A 25,142-nucleotide genomic window follows, 5' to 3' on the forward strand; every position below is an offset into this window, starting at 1 on the left:
TGCTTTTGATGCGGCCGTAGTAGTGCTGTACGTTATGCAATTTCTCAGTGATGCAGTATGACCGCGTCTTTTTCTTTATTTACATTGTTAGGCTTATGGCTGTCAGTAGAGATTCTATGTCGAGCAAAATCCCATAAAATGCCTTTTATATCATTTAACCAGAAGGCTGAAAGTGTACTAAGAAAGCCCAGCCTGTTAAATCTTTCAATGAGCAACCAACTAACATGTATGAAAACGAATAAAATATATCAGCTGTCAGCACTGACATATGGAAACAAGACTGGAGAATGCATTTCTAATTTTCCTCCTTTTTTTTTCTTTACCCCTCCAGGCACACAGACGATTCAAACTCACAAGGAGACAAGGTAGGAAAAGCTGTGTTTCTTGGCTTATGCTAAAGATTTGGTCTTTAGGAAAAGGGCTGTCTGCTTTTTTTTCTGGCGTGGTAAATAAATATGTAACCTTCTGAAGGAAGCTTTGGATTATATGTCAGTTCTGGAAATGAAAAAACAAAACAAAAAACCTGACAGATACCTTCCAGCCTGCAGCATGTGTAAGAACAGCCACTTTTGACTTCAAATCCCCATTTGTAGAAACTTGTTTTGTAATGATTGCTTGTAAACACGGCTAGGATATTGCTCAGAGTCAGGAAATCTATTTATACTGCGCACCTAGAGCAGAAAATATAGTTCTTTCTGCTCAGATTTATTTTATTTTGAAAACGTATAAGCTAACGGATCATTTTACATTATTCTTTTAGTTGCTTGTATGAAACCTTTGCTATACAAATACAAAATGCCGAGGGAAGTTATATTGTTGAGCATTATTTTGTACTCATGTCAAAGCCCAGCATTGCTTTATCTCCCGGAGGCCGAAGCAAGTCATTTCGGCCCCCGGCGCTCAGCGCTGAGTGCCGAAGCTGGGCACTGTCATAGCACTAGTGCTATGCTGTGCACCCCACGCAAGAGTAAATTGGGGATCCGGTGATCACCAGACCCTGAATTACATCTCCCTCCGAGCTGCTACAACTAGTAGGGGGAATAGAATTTAATGCCACCGGGAAGTTTAGCGGCAGTAGGGAGAGCCCTCATTCGGCTCGTCCTGTGCCCAGCTCACCAGTAGCGTGATAATACGTACTCCGGGATGCACTTTTTCTACCACTGTAGAAAAGGGTCACAGGGGGAGTTTTATCAAAGCATTACCAACAGTTTTTCCTTCTTAATCTGTTCTTACCAGCAGGGAGAACAGTTCTGCATAATAAGAACCTTTTAAAATTCTAGGTAATTTTAGCATTTTAGCATGAAATTCTAGAGCTGCACTACAGTTAAGAAAAGTGAAAATCCATCCCTAAACTGCCACAGATTAAGAAGTGCTTGATAGCAGTTCTACAGATATAGAACTGCAGGCTAGACATGATTGCAAAGGGCAGGCTAGACATGATTTGTGATGTGATCCTCCCCCCTGCTGAATTCCTCCTCAGAGCCTGCTGCTATCAATACAGCAGATATATTGGTTACCTCAGCAACAGCAATTATTCTCACACAATGCACTGTCTGAGAGCTCCTCCTATTTTACAACAGTTGTGGAAGGAATCTGCACTTATCTAATGATTTCTTATGATGCCTGAGACAGTTCTGCATGGATTTATAAAAACCTACCAAGATTTTGTCTGACACTATTGATAAATGCCCCCCCCCCCCATATGTCCTGTTTCATTTCCTTGAATGGATTAGACTAGAGTTGACAGTCTTGGGCTGGGTTCACACTAAGACGTGTTGTGGGTGGTGACCATACACACACTGTCACAGTCCATGGGATGAACCCCATATTCAGATCTGCTCATTGCATCAGATGTGTCTCTTGTAGTATTGCTATTATGACATGTCCAATTTCCACCCAGTATCTGTAAAAATCCAGCAGGTCAGAACTTTGCATTCAGCCACTTCAATGGATGCATTGACACAGACAAATCAAAACATGTCTGATCAAATCCTATGCTAAAAGGATACATGAGGCGAATAAAATAAAATCCGATTTACTTACCTGGGGTTTCCTCCAGCCCCTAGATGCCTATATGTCCCTCTGTGCAGCTCCGCTTTTCAGCCCCTGCACAGAACATGTTGGGCACAGGAGTGCAGAAGCTGCCAAACTTGCCAAGTCAGCGGCTGCTAGCCTGCTACAGAGGAGACCGCAGGAAACTGGCTAAGAACGGAGCTGTGGCAAGGGACACATAGTCTTCTAAAGGCTGGAGGAAGCCAGAGGTAAGTAAATCCGATTTGATTTTATATGCCTCATGTATCTTTTAAAATAGTCTATATTGACATATCCTTTATTTAGGTCCAATATGTAGTGTTGGTGCTTATATTCGACATACCAAATTCAGAACACCAAGTATACTCCTGATTGCTGCTTTTCAGCACTGAACAAGAGAACAGGGTCAGGGGGAGTTCACTGACTTGTGTGTCACATTGCTTTTCACATGACTCTGATGCTTCCTCCTTTCAAACCAGAAGGAGGAAGTATTGGAGACACGTGAAAACACAGCATGCAAGTCAGTGAACTCCTCCTGAGTCCTGACCCTGTCTGCTTGTTCAGTGCTGAAAATGGTAATTGGGAGTATTCAGGGGTTACGAATTCACTATGCAGAATCCAAACACCAACACTACCGATATGTAGTGTGAAGTCAGCCTTATGTGTGACCACACAGAATTTGTGCAAACTGATCATAAGTGCAGTGCACAGTAAATTGTAGGTAGGAATAGTAGTCTCATCAATTAAAAGGTTCTCCCATAGTCTGTAAACTGTAAACATGAAATATTCTAATATAACATTTCATAATTTTTGTTTCTTTGCATTACATGGCTTGGCATTGTGAAGAATGTGTTCATTTGTAATGATACAAATGCTGAAATTGAAGTTGGAAAAATTGAGTATAATAATATTGAGTTTAAGAAAGCAAGAAAATATGAAAAAATAAATGTGTATACATTTCGGGGCTGGAAAAGTTTTGGGTTTGTAAGTCCTTCTAAAACTGACTGATGTCCATAATTCGGTGCACTAGCTATAAGTTTGAGATGTATTATAAGGCCAGTGTGTCCCGGTGTTCCTTTGATATGTGAATAAGTTTGGGGCCTCTGACATAAGTTTTGACTGTTTGCTCTAGGAGCTGTGTGACAATATGGAGGTCTGCCAACACAGATTTTATATACTGCTATAAATACCAGTAGATCATCTGGCAGGTTGTATGATGTATTCAATTTTCAATGTCTATCAGCTATAAATTAGCTCAACCCCACCACTGATCTTGCTTGAACTAGTGGAATAATCTGCTCATCTCTGCATGTTAGTAGCAGCATGGCAATTCATCTATTCTTCTTACTTCCATTTTCACAAAATAGTTTATCATTTGCAATTGATTTGAATTTACAGAGGAGAAAATCAATGTGTTCACATGCAAGATGCTTACTAGCATGATCACGGATCGCCAAGTACTACATTCGCTCTGATTCTGTAATAGTGCCACATTCTGTACCAGAAGGGGCAGAACTTAGGGACATCAGGACATGTAACTGATGGCAACGTACATGGAAATCTGGTGGAACAAACTATAAGATGTTTTATCTAATTTATGTTACTGTTTTGACCATCATACTGCATAAAATGTCCCAAAAATTGGTACATCAGATTAACAGTCATGTGACCACCAATAGGTGTGTGCATGTTGTTTAGGCATTCATTTAATTTGCCTATAAAACAGGATGCTGGGCCATAACAACATTAATATAGGTCTAGCATAGACCCTAGTGTCCCATTCTCCTGTAATATTGCCAACATTTCAGGTGTGCTTATACTATTGTGACAGCCTTGGGCATAGTTATGGATTACTGCATAGTAGTGTTGGTGTTCAAATTCGGGAGTTGGGACCAGGTATGTCGGAACCTGAACACACACATTCAGCTCCATTTCAGCTCCATTTGAACACCAACACTACTGCATAGCACTTGAATGGTGAAAGGGACTCTTGATAAAATAAATGCAAATTATTATGCACACCACCTTGAATGAACTTTATGGGCCTGATCTAATTCCAAACGCCAAAGAACTCACCTCAAGTGACTATACTGTTGGTACACCACACCTGCACTGCACCCAGTTTGCTAACTTCAATGTTTTGATGCCTATTAAAATGTTAATTCACCTAAAGCTTTAAACATATCACTTGCTTGAGAGTTAGAGAGGTAGTTTAAGGCATATTGGGGAGTGATCTCTAATGATTTTAGCTTGCTTTCTACAGCACCACATATCACTTATTTTCTAGTACTTTAGTCACCCTTACATTTTTTTCTAACTATTTTTAATTACTTTTTCAATTTTTGTGTTTTATTAACAAGGAAAAGAAAGTCTCACCCTACATTTGGTAACCTGCTGCCCCATGTAGGCTCCTATAGCCAGAACTGCTGACCTGGAAAGCGTGGGGCTCTGCCATCTAAACAATACCAGGCCACTAGGCACTGCACTTGGCATAAGCATTTTTAAATTGCCCACTGAAGCTCCCCCACTCTTCCACTAATATGGATCAATGAGAATCAATCTTGGCAAGGATTATCATTTTCAGATCACTAAACCAATAGTAAGACCCATTTCCAAATGTATAGATGCTTCTGCCAGGGCTGCTTTCTGGCTGCATTGCACTACCACTATAAATGTATTTACCCTATTGGTCCACTAAACTAGCCAAATCTTCAGCAAAAACCACTTCATATTTATATTTTTACAAGTTTTGGAACAATGCTAATTGGCTAAATTATCTCATCTCTATCATTAAGAGGCTTGACCAAGCAATCTTTGAGTGGATCTGATTTGAATGATGTCTTTTGTATATTACATTACTATTATTGACTGGAGATCGCTTTACATTTCATGTTCCTGTTGCAGGTTTCTCTTAGTGCCATAAGCTGTAAGGTATGGTACTTTGTTTAAACCTGAATTTCATACAAGTAAAATCCGGTCTCATCACTTCTTACTACCCATGTTGCTATCTTACCTCTGTCTTTGGCTTAAGGTAATCTCTTCTGTGTGAAACACACAATTTATTTTTTCCCTGGTCATAGTCGGCTATTACTTGAAACAGCCATATTGCAAGGTAAAATGTAATAACCAGTTCATTTTTGAACACTGATAATTTCACACTCCACTGCTTTATTTAGTGTAGCTTACATACAGAAACCCCTGCTATCAATCAAACTCTATCTACTGGATGCAGAGATCGAAGAACAATCGCTTTCCATCCCGGAAAACTCAGTGTGGCTCAGCGGGGTGCAGCTCAGTGGCTAAACGGTTCCCAGTGAAAAGAGAAAGTAAACTTACTAACTCTACCCAATCCTTTTTTTTTTTAGAAGACTTTGTACTTTGACAATACAGTATCATGATGAAGTTAATCTGTTGGAGCAGATTGGCAACTTTGACTTTAATTTCACATTAATGGTGTTCTGCTATCACACAGTGAGCCAATGAGCTTTACCTATTCTTTAGCCTTCATCAACAACCTCACTTTACAATGTTTGTTTTTTCCTACACATCAGTTTGATGCATGCAAACATTAACAGCAAATACACTTAATTAGTGGCATATAATGCTGACCTATAGCCTGCTAGACTGTCGTATTGGTAAAACGAAGTGCACTCCGGGAATCGCAGGTCAATAACTTATGAAAAGCCTAGTCCTTAGCTTTGATGCTTTGCTTCTACCTAGGACACTTTGCTTAGTATTCCAGTATCTCATGAAGCCATGCTGCTTAAATCAGGTAAAGTGTGTGTTTTGCGTTTGATGAGCTGCCTTATAGTCATGAATTTACAAACCCTGCTTTTAAGATAGAGAACAGAGGTTTACAAATAGAGATTGAAACGCATCTTAGGACATAGCTGGAGGAGCAGAATGGTATTATCACTCAGAAGAAAGGAAGGAGATTCTTTTGACTTGTTCCTTGCAGTGTGCTTTGCATAATTCTCAGAAATTTTGGTCTGCTTTCTGCATGGATTCAAGCTGGGCAGAAAATCCAATGAAGCCTAACTATGAATGTTCATAGAGGCATAGTTGCTGTTTCCTGCGGGTTTTAAGCAAGAGTGAAAGAACTTAAACTGTTATCCAGGAAGGTTACGGAGAAATCATGAAGGGAAATTTCTACGTAGGAAGCCTCATGCTTCACATCTTCTTACTCACCGGCTACTTGCTATTCTGGGGTGCAAACATTGTACGTCTGCACTTTTTCTGAATAAGGGGACCAGTTTTTTGCCCCGAAACAATTAGTCGGTGTCGACTGATGCAATAAAAGGATAACTGCATTGAGACACCGGTGTGCTGACCTGTTCTCATTTATGCTTATGGACTTTATGGTGACGTGGCTTAGCACCCAGGTCAGGCATCCAACATTTAGGTAAGGTGTTCCATCCCAAAATACCGTTGACTACTATTCTGGGGTGATGATGATGCTATGTTTACCCAACTTCACAGTTATCCCTGCAGCTCTTCCATAATCCGTTTGGTGCTCATGAGACATTTGGACATCTGGACATTTTCCCCTGAGACAGGTATTTTGGATGAGAAATGGTTTCAGTTAGAAGTTCCAATGAAATTCAGCATGTTTGGTAGGATATCTTGACAAAACAGAAAGTTAAAGCAAACCTGAAATGAAAATAAACTGACTAGGTCAGGGGTATAACTACAAATCATGCGCCCCCCCAGCAAAACTTTGAGGGACGGCAGAAGCCCCATTAATGTCTACAAAATTTTTCTTGCCACCTCCTAGTGATGCTTACAACTTGGGAGTCCATCATACAAGTGTCATAAAATAAGTGTGGCCATCGGGATCTTCACACTCATAACAAGTGTAGCCACAAAAACACCTGATCTGGAGCATCAGAGAAAGGGAAAGTTAGTAGTTGGGGGCCCCCCGAAGCTCACAGGGGCTGTTCCGCTCTGGTTACGCCCCCGGATTAGGTAGACAATGACATCTATAGTCCTAAACAGGACTCTCTTGGAATACTATAATCTTACTAACTGAATAAGAATCATTTTTATTTCACCAAGCGCGACTAGGTCGTACCTGGAATAGGGCTTGGCACATATTGAATTGAAAAGTAAAAAAACAAGGATTAAAATATTAACTATCACTGGTGAGTGGTGACAGTTTATTTAAAGTGGACCTGAACTCTTGCATAGGACAGAATGAATACATAGAGAAGTGCACCTATTTAGAGAGTTTAGTTGTAATCTGATCTCTCCCCTGTGTCACATGACTACCATGGCAGAGATGGCAGATAAGCCCATTTGAAAGCACAGGATGTTACAACATGTCTGCTTCCATGAATCAGGAAGTAGAAACTGTGCAAATGTATTTTAGGATTTGGATCAGCTGTAACAAAAGAAATATTGTTTGTTTAAAGGTTATTATAATATTTTATATCTTTTAGAGCAGAGAGTACATTCTGAGTTCAGGTCCGCTTTAAGGGCTTGTTCACACTAAGAGCGTTTTTTGCTCTTTTTTAAGCGCTGGCGATTTTAAAAATCGCCTTAAAACGCTAGTGCAATGATGCTCAATGTGAGTGTTCTCACATGAGCGATGTGCTTTATATTAAATCTTAAACGCGGCTCCTGCACCATTTTCTCAGCAATTGTGATTCAATACAAAGTATAGGGAAATCGAAAAGCGCTTAAAAAAGCTCTTTGAATTGCAATTTCCTGGTGCTTTTATGAATAAATACATTGTATTTATTAATTTCTGGGTCAGAGAGCTGACGTCAGGAAGTGTAAAAAAATCATCGCTCCACAAAAGCGCTTAGCAAAGTACTTAGAAAAGCTCTTTTATAAGGGAAGAGCGCAGGGAGAAGCTCTTTGAAAAGTGCTCACCAAATCGCCAGTGCTTGCGATAGTCGCTGACTATTTGTAATGTGAACAAGGCCTAAGTGCTTTTGTTTCAGTTCCCTCACAGACAATTCTTGAACTATTGAAAGTGCTAATCTGTTTCCTGCTCTCAGAAATGTTTCTTAGTCACACAGGCCCTCATTCAATTAATTGAATAATTCTAACATGCGTGAAAATGTAATACTAACTGCATGCAGCTTCAAATCTGGCCAATCAAATGCATTTCCTGATCAATTTTAGGCTGCATAAAATCAGCATGGAATTTGCATACAAGGAGTATTTGCATCTCATGGGAGCGGTTCTACTGATATCTAATATCTATAGAAGTGTAGCTGTAATATGTTGTGCCATTATTATTTCCTTAACTGGTAAAGAAAGCGTGAGATTTACTTCAATACGCAAGGAAGATATTCACAAGACGTATGCATCGCTATCTCTGATTCTGTTGTTAAAAGTGAGAATTATTGTTTTATAGTTTTTTACAGTTTCTGTTGCAGAACCATTTCTTTGGCATCTGTAGAATGTTTAGGTATACATTATATACACAGCAAGCGTCGTAAAATGAAATGGATTTCACTCTTGTAAATGCTCATTACGTTGTCCTACTTTAAGGATTACACTAAAAACTTTAGTACCCCTTTTTCAATAAAGTCTAAAATTTCTCATTGTGTTTTAGTTTATGGTATATCTTCGTGATGCGCACATCATTCATTTCGAGTCTATTACTGTACTCCGCTCGGCGGGGTTTGTAGGTAATGAAATGTTTTTTAAGCTTTAAGCAAAAGTACTATAGTTTAATTTGTCAACAATCTAGTCGCAGCTTTTGATAACAATGAAAATACTTTTGTTAATTGGTAGCAGTTTCTAACAGCTCTTTTATGGCAGTATGCAGCTGGATCGAAATCAGTCATTAAAGTGAGCTGCTATGTTTATCATTAATTTAGATTTTCTCCAGCAGATGGTTTTTTGGGTGGTGCAACCCTCCTTCTTCATTTGTCTCTTTGGGATGGAAATTCAATTTGAACAATGAACAAAATACTGCATTCTGTTTAATTATTTTTAATAACTTAATACTCACAGTTAGGAGAGGTAAGTAAAAAGATTAATTACATGGCGGTTATCATAAAAAGGCGTTAGAGTGCACCCTTCGCAAAACTGGGCAAAGGCGAACATCTGGTTGGCACCATCCGAACAGCAATAAAATTGTCACCTTTATTAATATCTCTTTAAAAAGTCTATTTCACAAGATAAGGATTTGGCTACAAAACTTTTAAAGTGGACCTGAACTCTTGCGCAGGACAGAAGAAAAACAGAAAGAAATATACCCTGTATGTATTTAGAGAGTTTGGCCTGTCTAATTTTCCCTCATCTGTGATGAATCACAACTGAAATTTGATCTCTCAGCTTTGTCAGCTGGCTGCCTCGGCAGAGCAGCTAATTTGTAAGCACTTGATGTTAACCCTATGTCTGCTTCCATGAAAGCAGGAAGTAGACACACTGAAAATGTATTGCACGATTTGCACCGGCTGTGACAGAGAAATGTTTTTCTTTTCAAGGTTGTTATGCTGCTGCTTATCTTTTAGAGCAGAGAGAAAGCTCTGAGTTCAGGTTCGCTTTTACGGCTACTGGAAGGTGATTGAAGGATAGATTCTCTCATTGGTTTTTGAGCATCTATTATTTGACGTCATTTAAGTAAACAGAGACAGGAAGGTGTTGTAGGATATTTTAAGTTGCTTACAACCATTCCTTGATCAGCTTCTCCATTATTATTATAATTGATAAGAGACACGATTAAAAACAATAGTTTGGATCAGAGACATAAGTGCATACATATTACATACATATCAAAATTTTGCTGGAAACCACCATTTGAGCAATGACGCCCTCCACACCCCTATGGATATGACCAGACAGGGTGCTGTACAGTGCATATAGCTAATAGAGAAAGGAATGCATAATTACCTCCCTTCTTCCCTGTACCCCTGCAAGTTCATTCCCCACACAGCATACATTTCACACCATTCTCAGATTACTATTCTATCACTCAGCAACACACTCCTCATAATTACCTCTGTGAATTAAGGTTGACAGCCACCCCCCCCCCCCCCCCTCTCCAGCAGACTGTGCTTCTCCTCCTCCAACTGTCCAAATGCAACCCCTATCCCCCATATCACACTTCTCTGCATAACCTGACACTGCCATGTTCATAGCACCAAAACAAGTCACGTGACATCATCAATAGCCCATTGATCAACAGTGATTCCTTTTTTTTTAATATTGAGGGTGTTCTTTTTATTGCACAGGGAAGGTAACCCTAAGGTATTGGCCAGGGAAAACAATCCTAGACATCACTTTTGAGTACAAGTGTCTAGTGGTCTAAAGATAAAAAAAAAGGCAATGTACAGGTTGGGGAGAAATGCACTCCTCTGCAACCAACACTTGGACCCCATGGTAGATCCTTTGTTACTGTTACAGCCCTGGTTCAGGTTTTGTAATGTAGGTATTAAGGGATATGGTTGTTTGTTTCCCCACAGCTGTGACAAGCAATTCAGACCTGCTCAAGATCCCGTTCTTAATAGTACATGCACAGGAAAAGCAAACACTCATCCACGAGCACTTTCACTGCACATGCACAGTTCAGAATTGCTTGTGGACACTCTGGGAAACTTCCATGAGGCTAGGAAGAGAAGACTGGTAATGGAGAATGGGAGGGAACCCAAAAACAACAGCATCAGGAGGCTAGAAATAGGTAATCAAGCCCACAATTGACTTAATTTCAATTGTTTTATTCTGCATTAGGGTTTTTTTTAAGATGGTCTTCATGTCCCACCCCTCATCATGATAACAGGTACTATGGGAGCATTTATGTAAAAATGGCCCCTGTAAAAAAGGAGTGCTGGATCCACTAGCCACTAGTAGAACATCAGTATGATTACTGATCTTCCACTAGGTAATTCCTATAGTAAAATATTGGTAATGTTTACTGACATTTTATTAGAACATTTTATTACAATAAAATCTTACCTTATCCTAACACTATCCCTGTCTCTCCATGCCTAACACTAACTGATCCCACCCCCTGGTAGTGCCTAATCTTCACCCCCCCCCCCCCCCACCCTGTGGTACCTAACCCTAAAAATCCCCTGACTGTGCCTTACCTTAACCCCTTTCCCGCATGTAACACTTAGGACCCCAACCCCTAACCCTAACTTAACCATCTCCACTAATATTTTCCAAGCCGCCGTAGGCAGCAGTGCTATAACCATGATTAGCTGTATTTCCTGCCCGCTATTTGTAGCTGCAGTTTGCATAGTAGGTAGCCCCAGTGTACGCTATTGTAACTGGTGCCCAAATTACCACCTATGGCAGCTCTGTTTTTGACAGGGTGCCTCTGGTTCCCTTTTTACCTGCTTCAGCTATGGGAGGGTAAAGTGAACAAACGGACAGGACCATAACCCTCTTATATTTCCTGTGTCTATAAGTAGTAGGGAAAACAGTCTCTGACGCGCTGCTACATTTGTTAACCTTCCACTGTGGAGAAAAGGGGCTTAGAGTATAGAACAGGATGATTGTGGCCCGCTAGGAGAGATGAAAGTGAAGCTTTGCACTAGTGATGATCGTAATCTGGAAATTACGATTACGCGAAATGACGCATAATTTTCCGCAATTACGCATACACGCAATTACAAATTCGTAATGCAATTGACTTTGTGTAATCATTCGCAATTATGCATAATTACGTGCCAACTTTGGTGGGGAATAGCAATGCCCCCATACATGCTATTGCTACTAAAATTCCTACATATGTTAAGGAGAATAGTGAGTACAAGATAGAAAAAATAATATTACAAAAAGACCTTGTAGTTTTTGAGAAACTCAATTTCAAAAATGCGAAAAATGGTTTTTAAAGTGAACGGGAACCGCATTTTAAAAAAAATGAAACAAAAACTTACCTAAGGAGAGGGAAGGCTCTGGGTCATATAGAGCCTTTCGTCTCCTCTCTCGGTACTCTCTATCCTGTGCTGGCTCCCCCATTTCAATCCCCCGCTGAAAGGGTATTTGGAAGACTTCGGGAGCAGTGTCCTCCCGAAGGCGTGCGGCTCCATACTGCACAGGCGTGAGCGTGCAAGAGAGCGTGCTTGTGCAGGCGCAGTACAAGGCCGCCCTTCTTCAGCAGCACTTGGGCTCCCTGAAGACTTCTGAAGCCTCCTTCGTCCGGATAAAGCAATATTTGACTAATTTAGTCAAATACTGCTACCGGGCAAGCCAGCACCGGAACGAAGGGACCAGGAGAGGAGACGGAAGGCTCTATAGGACCCAGAGCCTTCCCGCTCCTTGGGTAAGTATCTGTCTAATTTTTTTAAATGCGGTTCCCATTCACTTTAAACCCAGAAACATGACCGTTTAAAAAACATTTTTTTTTTTTAAATGGACTTTCTCAAAAACAATTTGTTTTGTAACTTGTCTACTATTCTTCTTGACATATGGTAGCAATAGCATGTATAGGGGCTTTGCTATTTACCGCCAAAGTCGATGCAAAATTATGTGTAAACTACGTGTAAATTCATGCGTAATTACGAATAGGAATAATTAACTACGAAATTCATTACGCTATTCCCCCGAAACGTCGCATTACAATTACGATGCGTAATTGCGTATTACGATGCATAATTACGCATGGGCGTAATTTCTGCTCATCCTTACTTTGCACAAATAAAGAGTTTTCGTTTTGGCAAGAGATCTGGTATTATTTTGAGGTTTAGTGCAGGCTCATCCTAGCTTGTTTATTTGACAGTGGTGATGCATTGCTAACAGTTCGTTATGACACAATGGTAGAAAATTTAGTGGCAAATTCCAGGGAATGCTGCCAGTTAGCAAATGAACTGTGACTGAAAATGGTACGCGTGATGAATGACAAGAAACAGTGCTGTTTAACGAAACCACTGTGGCTGCTGTGCAGATAATGAGGAATGGCAGAAAACAGCCTCCAATGCATACATTGTTTGCAAATGTTCTGAGCAGCAGTGACAGATATACTCAATGCTTGCATACTGCAATGAATTTCAAACTCAGTCCTTTTACGTATGTGCTGTTGTGATGACACAAGCCCAACTAAATTACCATGGAAAGGGTAATATGGATGGACTACAGGGGAGCACATAAAAGAGAATTTTTAACTTGATAGGTTGTAGAGAATTTTAAAAAAAGGACATCATTTTAGGGAACTGATCTGTTAATTTCAAACTATTCTGCACAGTCAAAATGTTCCTTCTACCAGCAGATTAGCCTGGTCATCTAGGAAAAAAGTAATGTTCCTAAAAGTACTTAAAGTGAACCACCACACATCAGTCATCAGTTTAAGGCCTCTTGCACACTGCATACATTTCCGATTCCGATTCCGCTTTTTAATCTGTTTTTACATCCGATTCCGATTCAGATTTTTAATCTTTACTGCATGCTGCGTTTTTTGATCCGTTTTTCTGTTGAATGTATTCAGGGAAAATCGGAAACGGAATCGGAAACGGAATCGGAAACGGAATCGGAATCGGAATCGGAAAACGGATTTGCAGTGTGCAGGGAGCCTAAGGGTTTATTCACTAAAGAGGCTTGCCTTATTAACATGTAGTGATAAGCTTTTACAGTGAGAGTGTTGCCTTATCACTCCAGTCATTTAAGGTACGTACACTAGTCTGATATTTCTGAACGACTCGTCATTCAAACCAGTCATTTGAGGATTTTATACAAAAGGGGACTCTATATAGAGAGAAATACACAACAGGCACAGGAGGCAGAGGAGACGGCAGGAGGGTAGGAGCTACATCCTCTCTGCATGTGCTTCTCACCTACCTATCTACTGCATGTGAGGATAACTACAGATGTGATAACTAAAGGTGCGTACACACGTGTGATTTGATGTCCAATTGTCGTTTAAACTACAATGTTTGAACGACTTGTCATTCAAACAAAAAGTTGTCCAGACTCCTTGTACACACAGATGACAAAACATTTGAAATACTAGTTACAGGTAATTTAAATGTCGTTTGATTGGTCAATGGACTGGATAGAACAATGGACCACATCAAAAGACTGATCAAATGACTTGTTGTTTGAATGTCTATTAGTGTCAAAGTAATAGACTTTCAAACAACAAGTCATTTGTACACATGCACGGACCGAACTGTCATTTGAATGACAGTTAATCCACGGATCCGCCGAGCGGATCAGTCAAAACTGCTGCTATCAGTCTAACGATCGAATGTACACACGTCCATTCGTCAGCCGCCGCCGATCCAGGCCTTAGCGCTGGCCGGAACTGATTGGTCCCAGAGCAAATAAAAGATATGACAGGGGGGCTTGCAGAGGGGAGGGGAGAGAGTGACAACAACACTGGTGGATGGGAAGGGACAAAGACAGAGGAGGCTGACATTGTCCAGGGATGAGTCCATCCACACGCTGCTTCCCTGGCTGCCTCTTCCTATTGCACAGCTGTGTCCCCTCCTCTCTGCCACTAGGGTTTATGTTCAGGGTAGGGCTTACATTTCCAGCCTGCTTTAAATCTGAGCTAGGCCTTACTTTCGGGGGAGGTTTCACTTTCAGGGAAACACGGTATATATATATATATATATATATATATATATATATATATATATATATATATATATATATATATATATATATATATATATATATATATATACACACCAGTTCTGTCTCACAGCCCTTTTGAGTTTAACACATTGTAGTGTCCATTTCCTTGTTGCTCATTACTGGTTAGCTCATCACCATATTACATTTGCCTGCTGTTTGTTATAATTTTATATGGTGACAGATGCACTTACCACTATGTGGTATTTTTTTGTCTGATTGGTTTTGCCATGTTAAATACATTATACACAGGCTTTGTAAATTGACTTATGTTTGTGGCTCTTTTTTTTTATTATAAAAAAAAAGGAAAATAGACTGGTTCTAAGTAGGACTGGGACTTAACATACACATGTTTATCTCATCATGTTACATGTCACTGTAAGTCTCTTTTAAGTACCATTTGTATGGGAATATAATCCACTGCATGAATGCACTGAAACCTGTTTTTGTGTCTTCTTGACTTCATGACTCTTTGCAAAGTATGCAGTGCTCGCTGTAGCTAATTAGATGTGGGTCAGAAACTAAATTGCACATTAAACTGTTTTTGCATAAGTTGTCACCTGATGTAGGCGATTTCATTGTAGGCATGTCAAAATGCTATCTCTGTAGATAATTGCTCAGCCAACTAAATTTCATTTGGATGAATGGACGATTGTGGCTAATGCCATAAGTTATTTTGTTGATACAGAAGGTATAAACCATCTTCACTATTTACTCCCTGCTGTCTTCTGTTATTAAATAACAAAATCTAATTTATTGTTTATCCTTGACTTCTGGGCAGCATTTGGCAGAGCTGGTCAAAATAATCTGGCTGTCGCAGAAGCATCTGGCCTCGGTGGCCCTTACTTCCTGAATAGTGGCTGGCATCATGGGGGGGGGGGCTGAACCAAAGATGTCCCTGCTGCGATGGAGAACTTCAAGCAGCAGCCTATGGAGAAATGGAACCGGCATCCAGTGAGTTCAAAGGTGTCCCAATTGGCGCGGTGACATGTGACTATGGTAGGGGTTAGATTGAGAGCCCCTCTGACAGCTAAGTGACAAGACAGTATACTCACTGCGGAAGATGTCAGCAGTACTATATAAATACTAAATAATAAAATAGTATTTTACTTGGTACCTTTCATAAACTTAGCATGAATTGTGTAGAATTCATTGTTGGATATGATGGGGATAAAAAAATACCCTTTGTACTGTTCATGAGAGATTTATTCCTTTGATCTTTCTTACTGATATCTTCATTGTTGGAAACGAGTATGAAGAGATTTGCAATATTTAGTGACTAATAATCTAAGTAACAAGTGTAACTCCATGTTTTTTACATGCTCATAATGATTACAACAGTCAGGCTATGCATTTCTGAAATAGTTTTGTTGAAGAGCATGTGCCAAAGCAATTAGGAGGCTGTCTTGACTTTAAAAAAAATGTAAGCTATTACAGGTACCCAGTGTTAATATTGGTTGTGATTCCTGGCATGCACTTTGAAAGGCTTGTTTGAGCTGTCTGGCTGGGATGTGCTTTGCATTCTTATTGTCACTGCACCTGTCTGTCCGCAAATCAAGGTGGGTTTAAATCCATCAATACTACAGCAAACAGAGTTCTGAGGCTAATTGACTTGAAGTCTTGCTAATGTGTGAATGAGTGCCAACCGAGTAACCTTTGATCAACTTTGTTTTCCGGCTATAATTATAGATCTGCAGTTCTGCAGAGTACTTACAGTTATGGAAAAGTTTTAGTTCTTTTTTTTTTAATAAATGTATTTTACTTTTCCAAGCAGCACACCTTAAAATTCCAATATTATAATTCATTCCTCATTTAAAGGATACCCGAAGTGACATGTGACATGATGAGATAGACATGTTTATGTACAGTGCCTAGCACACAAATAACTATGTTGTGTTCCTTTTTTTCTTTCTCTATCTGAAAGAGTTAAATATCAGCGGCTCAGTCCTGACTCAGACAGGACGTAACTACAGTGTGATCCTCACTGATAAGAAATTCTTTTTATCTCTATCTTGCTCTTAGAAACCATTTTCTGCTAGGAAAGTGTTTTATAGTTGGAATGTCTTATCAGTGAGGGCCACACTGTAGTCACTTCCAGTGTGAGTCAGTACGGAGTCAGCCACTTACATATCTGATAATTAACTCTTTCAGACATAGAAGGAAAAAAAGGAACACAGCATAGTTATTTGTGTGCTAGGCACTGCACATACACATGTCTATCTCATCATGTCACATGTCAATTCAGGTATCCTTTAATCAGTACAAACTGACTATAAGGCACCCAAAAAAACTTGCTAATATTAAAAGTAATGTATCAACAATCAAGTATACATTTAATAGGAGAGTAAGTAAAAAAAAAAGCAAAAAAATGCAAAAAAACCCCAAACAAACAAAAAAACGGAGTAATGAAAAAAAAACATAGTAAGCTAGTATATTCTATTAAGCATTATACATTGTGTGGTGTAAGCTACTTCCTTAAAGGAGAACTGTAGAGAGAGGTGTATGGAGGCTGCCATATTTATTTCCATTTAAGCAATACCAGTTACCTGGCTATTCTACTGACCCTCTGCCTCTAATACTTTCAGCCATAGACCCTGAACAAGCATGCAGCAGAACTGTTTTTTTCTGACAATTTTGACAGATATGACAAGATTTGCTGCATGCTTGTTTCTGGTGTGATTCAGCCACTACTTCAGCCAAATAGCTCAGCAGGTCAGCCAGGCAACTCTTATTGCTTAAAAGGAAATAAATATGGCAGACTCCATATACCTCTCACTACAGTTCTCCTTTAAAGAACACCTGTAATGAAAAAAAGAGCCCTGGGGGGGTACTTACCTCGGGAGGGGGAAGCCTCTGGATCCTGTAGAGGCGCCCCCTGTCCTCTCCTGCTGCCCCGATCCAGTGTGTGGGCTCCAGGATCATAATCATCCTGTGAGACTTGCACAAGTGCACTTGCAGCTTTAGTTTGGACTCAAGTGGAAATAGCCGTGTCTGATCGCACCTGCGCAGTAGAGTGCATCCAATTGGGCTTGGCTCTTTACTAAAGCAGCATGTGCACCTGCACAAGGATTTCACAGGATTGTTATGATCCTGGAGTTCACACCACCATCCGGAGGCTGCCAATGCTGGTTCGGCCTGCAGGAGAGGACTGGGGAGGGAGGACCCAGGGGCTCTTTTTTTATACAGGTTTACTTTATATTTATGCCCATATCTTGTGAGCCTGCTTTTTATAGGCATGAGACACTATAAGAGTTAGATTACACATTATAAGAATACAGACTCGGGGAAATAGCATATGCCAGGAAATGCATTGTCATAGTGCTTAATAAAGGTTCTTACGCAAAAAAAAATAAAAATAAGAAAATGGTATTTAGAGGTACATTACTTTTATATAATACATTAATACTAGATTGTTTCTTTTTTGCTTTCACTATAAGAGTGTTTTGGGCACCTCTTTTTTGAAATGTGCATCCTAGTTTAGGGTTAATACTTCTCCCCCACTGTTTTATAATGTTGGAGCATGGAGACTTGAAGGCTTTCCAGACCTCTGTAGTGATGGATCTAAATTCCCTACAAGCCATCAATCTCATTCACTTTGGTAAGCCACCACTTCATGCACTCTACTTGGTGCCTTTCCATACTACATCAGATTAGCTCTGACCTGATGTCCTTTTGTTAGCGTTCAGGTGAACATAAATAAGGGGGAGGGGGGTAGATGGACTTTAAAGTGGTATGAAACCCAGCATTTCTTCTTTGCTCTAAAATATTTTTTACAGCATATTATATACTGCCACCATTTTGTTTTACTAGAACAGCATTCAACTGGTTAAACACAGGAGTTACAAGCTCCCTGCAGGGAAAGCTGGATGCATCCAAACTGGAGATAACATTTTGTGTTTACTTAATTGTATCAAATGAGGAATGTAAACATTCTCTGGCAATTCAGACACTCCAGAACACAGACAGATACTCAGAAAGCATTTATGGGTACATTACAATATTAATACACCAGTTATGAATAAAATGCAAAGTCAGCGCTCAGAGCAAAAAAAAATTGTACTTTGGGAACTTGTAATTTCTAAATGAATAATAATACTTATGCACAAAAGCAAATATGATAACTGTATTGGTTATAAAAAGTAGGAAAACATTTTTTTAATTGAATATTATGCCAGAGTTTATACCGCTTTAAAGCTAAAATGAGTACTTTGATTTGTGATCATGTTTTATTTTACTTCTGCTGAGATTTGTTTTGATATTATTAACATTAACGGTGACTTATAGGATAGTGAGTTTCCATAGCACTGTACAAAGTAAGGACCAAGCACATGTGCTTATAGAAAAGTAAAAGCAACATTACATTGACAGCAACTAATGCAGACAGCTGCTTAGCAAAGCATATAACAATTACAAGACAAAATGCCACTTTTAAATTAGAAGCGCTCACGGCTGAAAATAAAGAAAAAAGTCACTTCATAAAGTCACCATCCAGTAATATGAACGATGTCCAGCTGAATGTCCCAGGATTCTGAAAGAATTTCTTCAATCAACAGCCAACATGTCATGAAAAGAAAACAGAAGAGGGGACATAGCGTAATCCAATTTATACAAACGTTGCCCGTCACCGCTCAAAGTACACCTCTGTGCTTTGACACACTCCCCCCTGAGTGCCCGCACTCACCCAATCAGCCTCCAACAAATCCGGAGGTAAGGATATACAGCATGAGCGGGAGACTAGGCAGGGATCAAACCAACACGACCAGATTCTAAAACTCAAAACAGCGCCAGATAGTATAAAATCATTTAATAAAGTACGGGTAAAAAAGTATCACACTCACAAGTGTAGGAGGTAAACAGGCATGTAACACATATGTGGATCCAGTTCCGGGTAGCCGCTCACACACACGCTGCCTCAGACCTTCCTTTCCTGCGACTTCCTGGTTGTGCCGGTCATGTGACGTAGCTCCGCCCTATGCATTTCGTCATGAAAATGACTCATCAGGGGCTCCCGTCACTCTAGCTATGCCGGCTCATATATTCCCTTAACCAAACCCTCCCACCTACTAAGCCCCGCCTTATATTAAAATAAGGTCCTCCGCAGACCAGTGTCTCAGCGCTCACCCTTCTGCATAAAACATTACATAAAAGTACAAATAAGAAACTTTGCAGGCAATAAGGAACCGCTTGCCTACATCCAATAGCTTGTATCAATATACATTTCACAGGACTAAACGAACTTTCAGGAACACCACATCTGCATGTCAGCGCATCAGTGTAGGCATGTGGACAAATCAAAGCTGCCGGTGCATCGCGAAAGCCACAACAGCCAACCCGCCGCCCGCCGCCATGTATAACGCGCGCCTAAACGCGGCCAGAGTATACAAACCCCTGTAACGGGGGCATGCTAACCGCGCACGCGGCCAGCGATCTATGCGACCAAAAATATCGGCGAGTGGGGGTGCAAGCGCACCAACACACATTGCGTGCGCGAACACCCACCCCCAACGACAACGCCGGTCACCAACACCGATCAATCCACAGCCCCCCACCATGCCTGATTCTCAGATTTCATTAATTATTTGCAATGAAACAGTTAATGTCCAGATCAACGTTAAGACCTATTGGACTAAATGTATCTAGATTAAAAATCCACCTTGTTTCTTTTTTAGCAGAGTTGGACAGGCTGATTTATGATGAAAAAACTTATGAGAAATTACCAGGAGATCCTACTTTAAAATACAAACGGGAACTGGCCCTCCTGTTAGATGAGGGACTGATGATGGGCCTATTAGATAAAAAAACATGTGATTTTCTGGTTCCTTCAGCCCCACGGATACCGATAATGTACCAACTCCCGAAGATCCATAAGAGCACGACAAATCCACTCGGGAGACCTATTCTTAGTGGAGTGGGTTCCATCACTCACAGGATAGGGCAGTATATAGACAGTTTTTTACAACCGATCGTCCCCCAGTTGCCACATGTGTTGACGGACACTAAGCACACCGTACAGCTGTTGGAGGAACTGAAGATCGGGGGTGATATTTTGTTGGCCACGGCAGATGTAGGGTCACTTTATACTAATATACCTCATGACGACGGAACGGAGGCTGCAAGGACGTTTTTACATGAACTATGTGATATGCGCGGTGTTCAAATAGAGTTTGTTTTATCATTACTCGAGTTTTCCATTAAGCGGAATTATTTTTGGCACAAGCAGCAGTTCTTCAGACAGGTGTACGGTTGTGCAATGGGGGCTTCTTATGCCCCAAGTCTAGCAAATATGTACATGGCCTTGTGGGAGGAAGAGGCTCTGAGGAGGGGAGGGTCAAGGGTCGTATTCTGGAAAAGGTACATCGATGACCTTCTGATTTTCTGGAGGGGCGATGAGGTGAGTTTCCGAGAATATATTACTGAAATTAATAGCATTAAAGAAAACATCCAATTAACTGCAGAGTGTGATACTGAGTCCATACACTTTTTGGATCTTATTATCACCAGGAAGGGGGAGGGTTTTTCCACGAGTTGTTTCTTTAAACCCACAGACCGAAATGCATACATTAATGTTACAAGCTGCCACCATCCACAGTGGCTTAAGGGTGTTCCAAAGGGTCAATTCACGAGAGCGCGCAGGAATTGCTCAGATCTGCAGGACTATTTCCTGCAGTCGGATATCCTGAAAACTAAATTTGTGGAAAAAGGATATAATGAACCCTGGCTAGATGACATCCAGAGAGAAGTGGGTGAAATAGATAGGGTGGCCCTCCTCCAAACAAAGAAGAGAGAATTGTGCGACTCCAAGCCTTTTTCGTTTTTGAGTGATTTTTCCGCAGATTATAGATCGGTGGAGAGGATCTTCCATAAACATTGGAATGTTTTACAGAGTGATCATGTGCTAAAGGGATGGCTACCCCCCAGGCCCAACTTTATCTATCGTCGAGCCCCAACTCTAAAAAATCGAATTGCACCAAGCTGCGTGACCCCCCCAGAAAGAAACCAGTTAATGGGTTGGCAATCTTCGGGTTTTTTCCCATGTAGGGGTTGTAAATGCTGTAGAGAAGCCAAAGCCCATAGACAGGATAATATTGTATCAACCTCCAGTGGGAATCTGTTCAAGATTAGACAGTTTATATGCTGTAATACAGCTTTTGTAGTGTATGTGATCTGGTGTGATTGCGGCCTACAATACGTGGGCCGCACCACCAGACCCCTGAAGGAGAGGATCGGGGAACACATTAACAATATAAAAAAGGGGTTTGAACAGCATAGTGTTTCCCTTCATTTTAAACAGAAACACAATTGCAATCCTGCAGATATGCATTTTTGCGCAGTGGAGAAACTGATGCCTGACTGGAGGGGGTGTAACAGGGTTAGGGAGCTGTCTAAAAAAGAAACAAGGTGGATTTTTAATCTAGATACATTTAGTCCAATAGGTCTTAACGTTGATCTGGACATTAACTGTTTCATTGCAAATAATTAATGAAATCTGAGAATCAGGCATGGTGGGGGGCTGTGGATTGATCGGTGTTGGTGACCGGCGTTGTCGTTGGGGGTGGGTGTTCGCGCACGCAATGTGTGTTGGTGCGCTTGCACCCCCACTCGCCGATATTTTTGGTCGCATAGATCGCTGGCCGCGTGCGCGGTTAGCATGCCCCCGTTACAGGGGTTTGTATACTCTGGCCGCGTTTAGGCGCGCGTTATACATGGCGGCGGGCAGCGGGTTGGCTGTTGTGGCTTTCGCGATGCACCGGCAGCTTTGATTTGTCCACATGCCTACACTGATGCGCTGACATGCAGATGTGGTGTTCCTGAAAGTTCGTTTAGTCCTGTGAAATGTATATTGATACAAGCTATTGGATGTAGGCAAGCGGTTCCTTATTGCCTGCAAAGTTTCTTATTTGTACTTTTATGTAATGTTTTATGCAGAAGGGTGAGCGCTGAGACACTGGTCTGCGGAGGACCTTATTTTAATATAAGGCGGGGCTTAGTAGGTGGGAGGGTTTGGTTAAGGGAATATATGAGCCGGCATAGCTAGAGTGACGGGAGCCCCTGATGAGTCATTTTCATGACGAAATGCATAGGGCGGAGCTACGTCACATGACCGCCACAACCAGGAAGTCGCAGGAAAGGAAGGTCTGAGGCAGCGTGTGTGTGAGCGGCTACCCGGAACTGGATCCACATATGTGTTACATGCCTGTTTACCTCCTACACTTGTGAGTGTGATACTTTTTTACCCGTACTTTATTAAATGATTTTATACTATCTGGCGCTGTTTTGAGTTTTAGAATCTGGTCGTGTTGGTTTGATCCCTGCCTAGTCTCCCGCTCATGCTGTATATCCTTACCTCCGGATTTGTTGGAGGCTGATTGGGTGAGTGCGGGCACTCAGGGGGGAGTGTGTCAAAGCACAGAGGTGTACTTTGAGCGGTGACGGGCAACGTTTGTATAAATTGGATTACGCTATGTCCCCTCTTCTGTTTTCTTTTCATGACATGTTGGCTGTTGATTGAAGAAATTCTTTCAGAATCCTGGGACATTCAGCTGGACATCGTTCATATTACTGGATGGTGACTTTATGAAGTGACTTTTTTCTTTATTTTCAGCCGTGAGCGCTTCTAATTTAAAAGTGACATTTGTGACAATTTTACAGTATTGTGTTTAGTGCGCTCCATGTGCATCTTCTATCCATTATCTCTCCATTAGCGCAGCTTTATTGATTTAATTTACAAGACAAAATGCCACCAGCACTTGTTATAAACACTAGGCACATTCCAGTAACACCAGCTGCATCTCCGCTTGCTTCAGATTCACAGGTTAACCACCCTGGTGGTATTGACGAGCTCAGCTCGTCCAGGAAAAACTTGCTGAAAGCGGTATTGACGAGCTGAGCTCGTCAATACTGCCAGGGAGATTTATTGTTTCTCTGCCCCGCCGGCTGCACTTTTCCCTCATCAGAGGGATTCCCCAGGATGGCTGGATGCCTGTCAGCACGCTGTGGGTAGCGATCTGTGCTACCCACAGCGTGCAGAACTAGCATCCAGCCACCCTGGGGAATCCCTGTGCAGCCATCGGAGCAGAAAATGTGCTCAGCAGCATGCGGGATTCCCCTTCTGTGCTGCGGGTGGCTGGTGCGGGGATCCCCTCTGTGGGGGGGGGGGGGGTGTCCCCTGCTGTGCTGCGGGTGGCTGGTGCGGGGATCCCCTCTGTGCGGGGGGAGGGTGTCCCCTTCTGTGCTGGCTGGTAGTGGCCGGTACCGGCGGGGATCCTCTCTGTGGGGAGGGGGGGGGGGGAGGGGGCATCCCCGTAATGTGCGTGCGGGTGACCCTGTAGTGTGTGTGTGGGGGGGCGGGTATCCCCCCTATGGGGCGAGTCTTGGCCGGTCGGGGACACCCCCTTCTGTGCGGGGGGGGGGGAGGTGGGTGTCCCCTTCTATGAGAGCTGTGGGTGGCCTTTCCCTCCTCCCTCTCTGTCCCCCGTGCCCTCCTCACCCCCGATCCTGTGTCCCCCCCCGTCCCGTGTCTCCCCCCTGTCAGTCAAAAGCCCTGCTTTACTCACCTGAGGGCTTTCTCCTGCGCTGGCCGAGATGCACACCCTCCATCTCCATCGCCGAAGTCCCGGTCTCTGTAATTACAGTACGCGGCTTGGTGACGTCACCAAGCCGCGTACAGTAATTACAGAGAACACGAGACTTCGCGATGGAGGAGGAAGTGCGCCGCTTCCGCCGCAGGAGCAAGCCCTCAGGTGAGTAGATCAGGGCTTCTGACGGGGGAGACACGGGATTGGGGGGGGGGCACGGGGGATCGGAAGGGATGGGGGGAAGAGGAGGGAGAGGCCACCCACAGCCCTCATAGATGGGGACACCCACCTCCCCCCACAACAGAAGGGGGTGTCCCCGACAGACCATGACTAGCCCCCATAGAAGGGGATATCCCCCACACACACAGAAGGGCCACCCAGCCACCTGCACGCACAGTATGGGGATCCCCCCCACAGAGGGGATCCCCACCGGCCACTACCAGCCAGCACAGAAGGAGAGCCCCCCCACAGAAGGGACACCCGGCCAGAGTCAGGGGGCAATGGGGGGGGGGCAGAGGCACCCGCAAACCTGGCTCCCTATACATATGACTCCCTACACCTGGCTGCACATCTGTCTCCTATACACCTGGCTGCACATCTGTCTCCTATACACCTGGCTGCACATCTGTCTCCTATACACCTGGCTGGACATCTGTCTCCTATACACCTGGCTGCACATCTGTCTCCTATACACCTGGCTGCACATCTGTCTCCTATACACCTGGCTGCACATCTGTCTCCTATACACCTGGCTGCACATCTGTCTCCTATACACCTGGCTGGACATCTGTCTCCTATACACCTGGCTGCACATCTGTCTCCTATACACCTGGCAAACATCTGTCTCCTATACACCTGGCAAACATCTGTCTCCTATACACCTGGCTGCACATCTGTCTCCTATACACCTGGCTGCACATCTGTCTCCTATACACCTGGCTGGACATCTGTCTCCTATACACCTGGCTGCACATCTGTCTCCTATACACCTGGCAAACATCT

The 25,142-nt window shown here is 42.2% G+C and overlaps 1 protein-coding gene across 6 annotated transcripts in view; it reads left to right on the forward strand.

Annotated features, from left to right (window-relative positions):
• Positions 1-25,142, forward strand: part of FSTL4 (follistatin like 4) — a 1,281,504-nt gene that overhangs the window by 349,180 nt on the left and 907,182 nt on the right. For all 6 annotated transcript variants that reach the window (XM_068273011.1, XM_068273010.1, XM_068273014.1 and 3 more), the window contains exon 3: positions 332-365. In XM_068273011.1, the coding sequence (XP_068129112.1) occupies positions 332-365 (34 nt within the window). The remainder of the gene's footprint in view (positions 1-331; positions 366-25,142) is intronic.

Source organism: Hyperolius riggenbachi, chromosome 3, assembly GCF_040937935.1.
Source record: "Hyperolius riggenbachi isolate aHypRig1 chromosome 3, aHypRig1.pri, whole genome shotgun sequence".
NCBI classification, from domain to species: Eukaryota; Metazoa; Chordata; class Amphibia; order Anura; family Hyperoliidae; genus Hyperolius; species Hyperolius riggenbachi.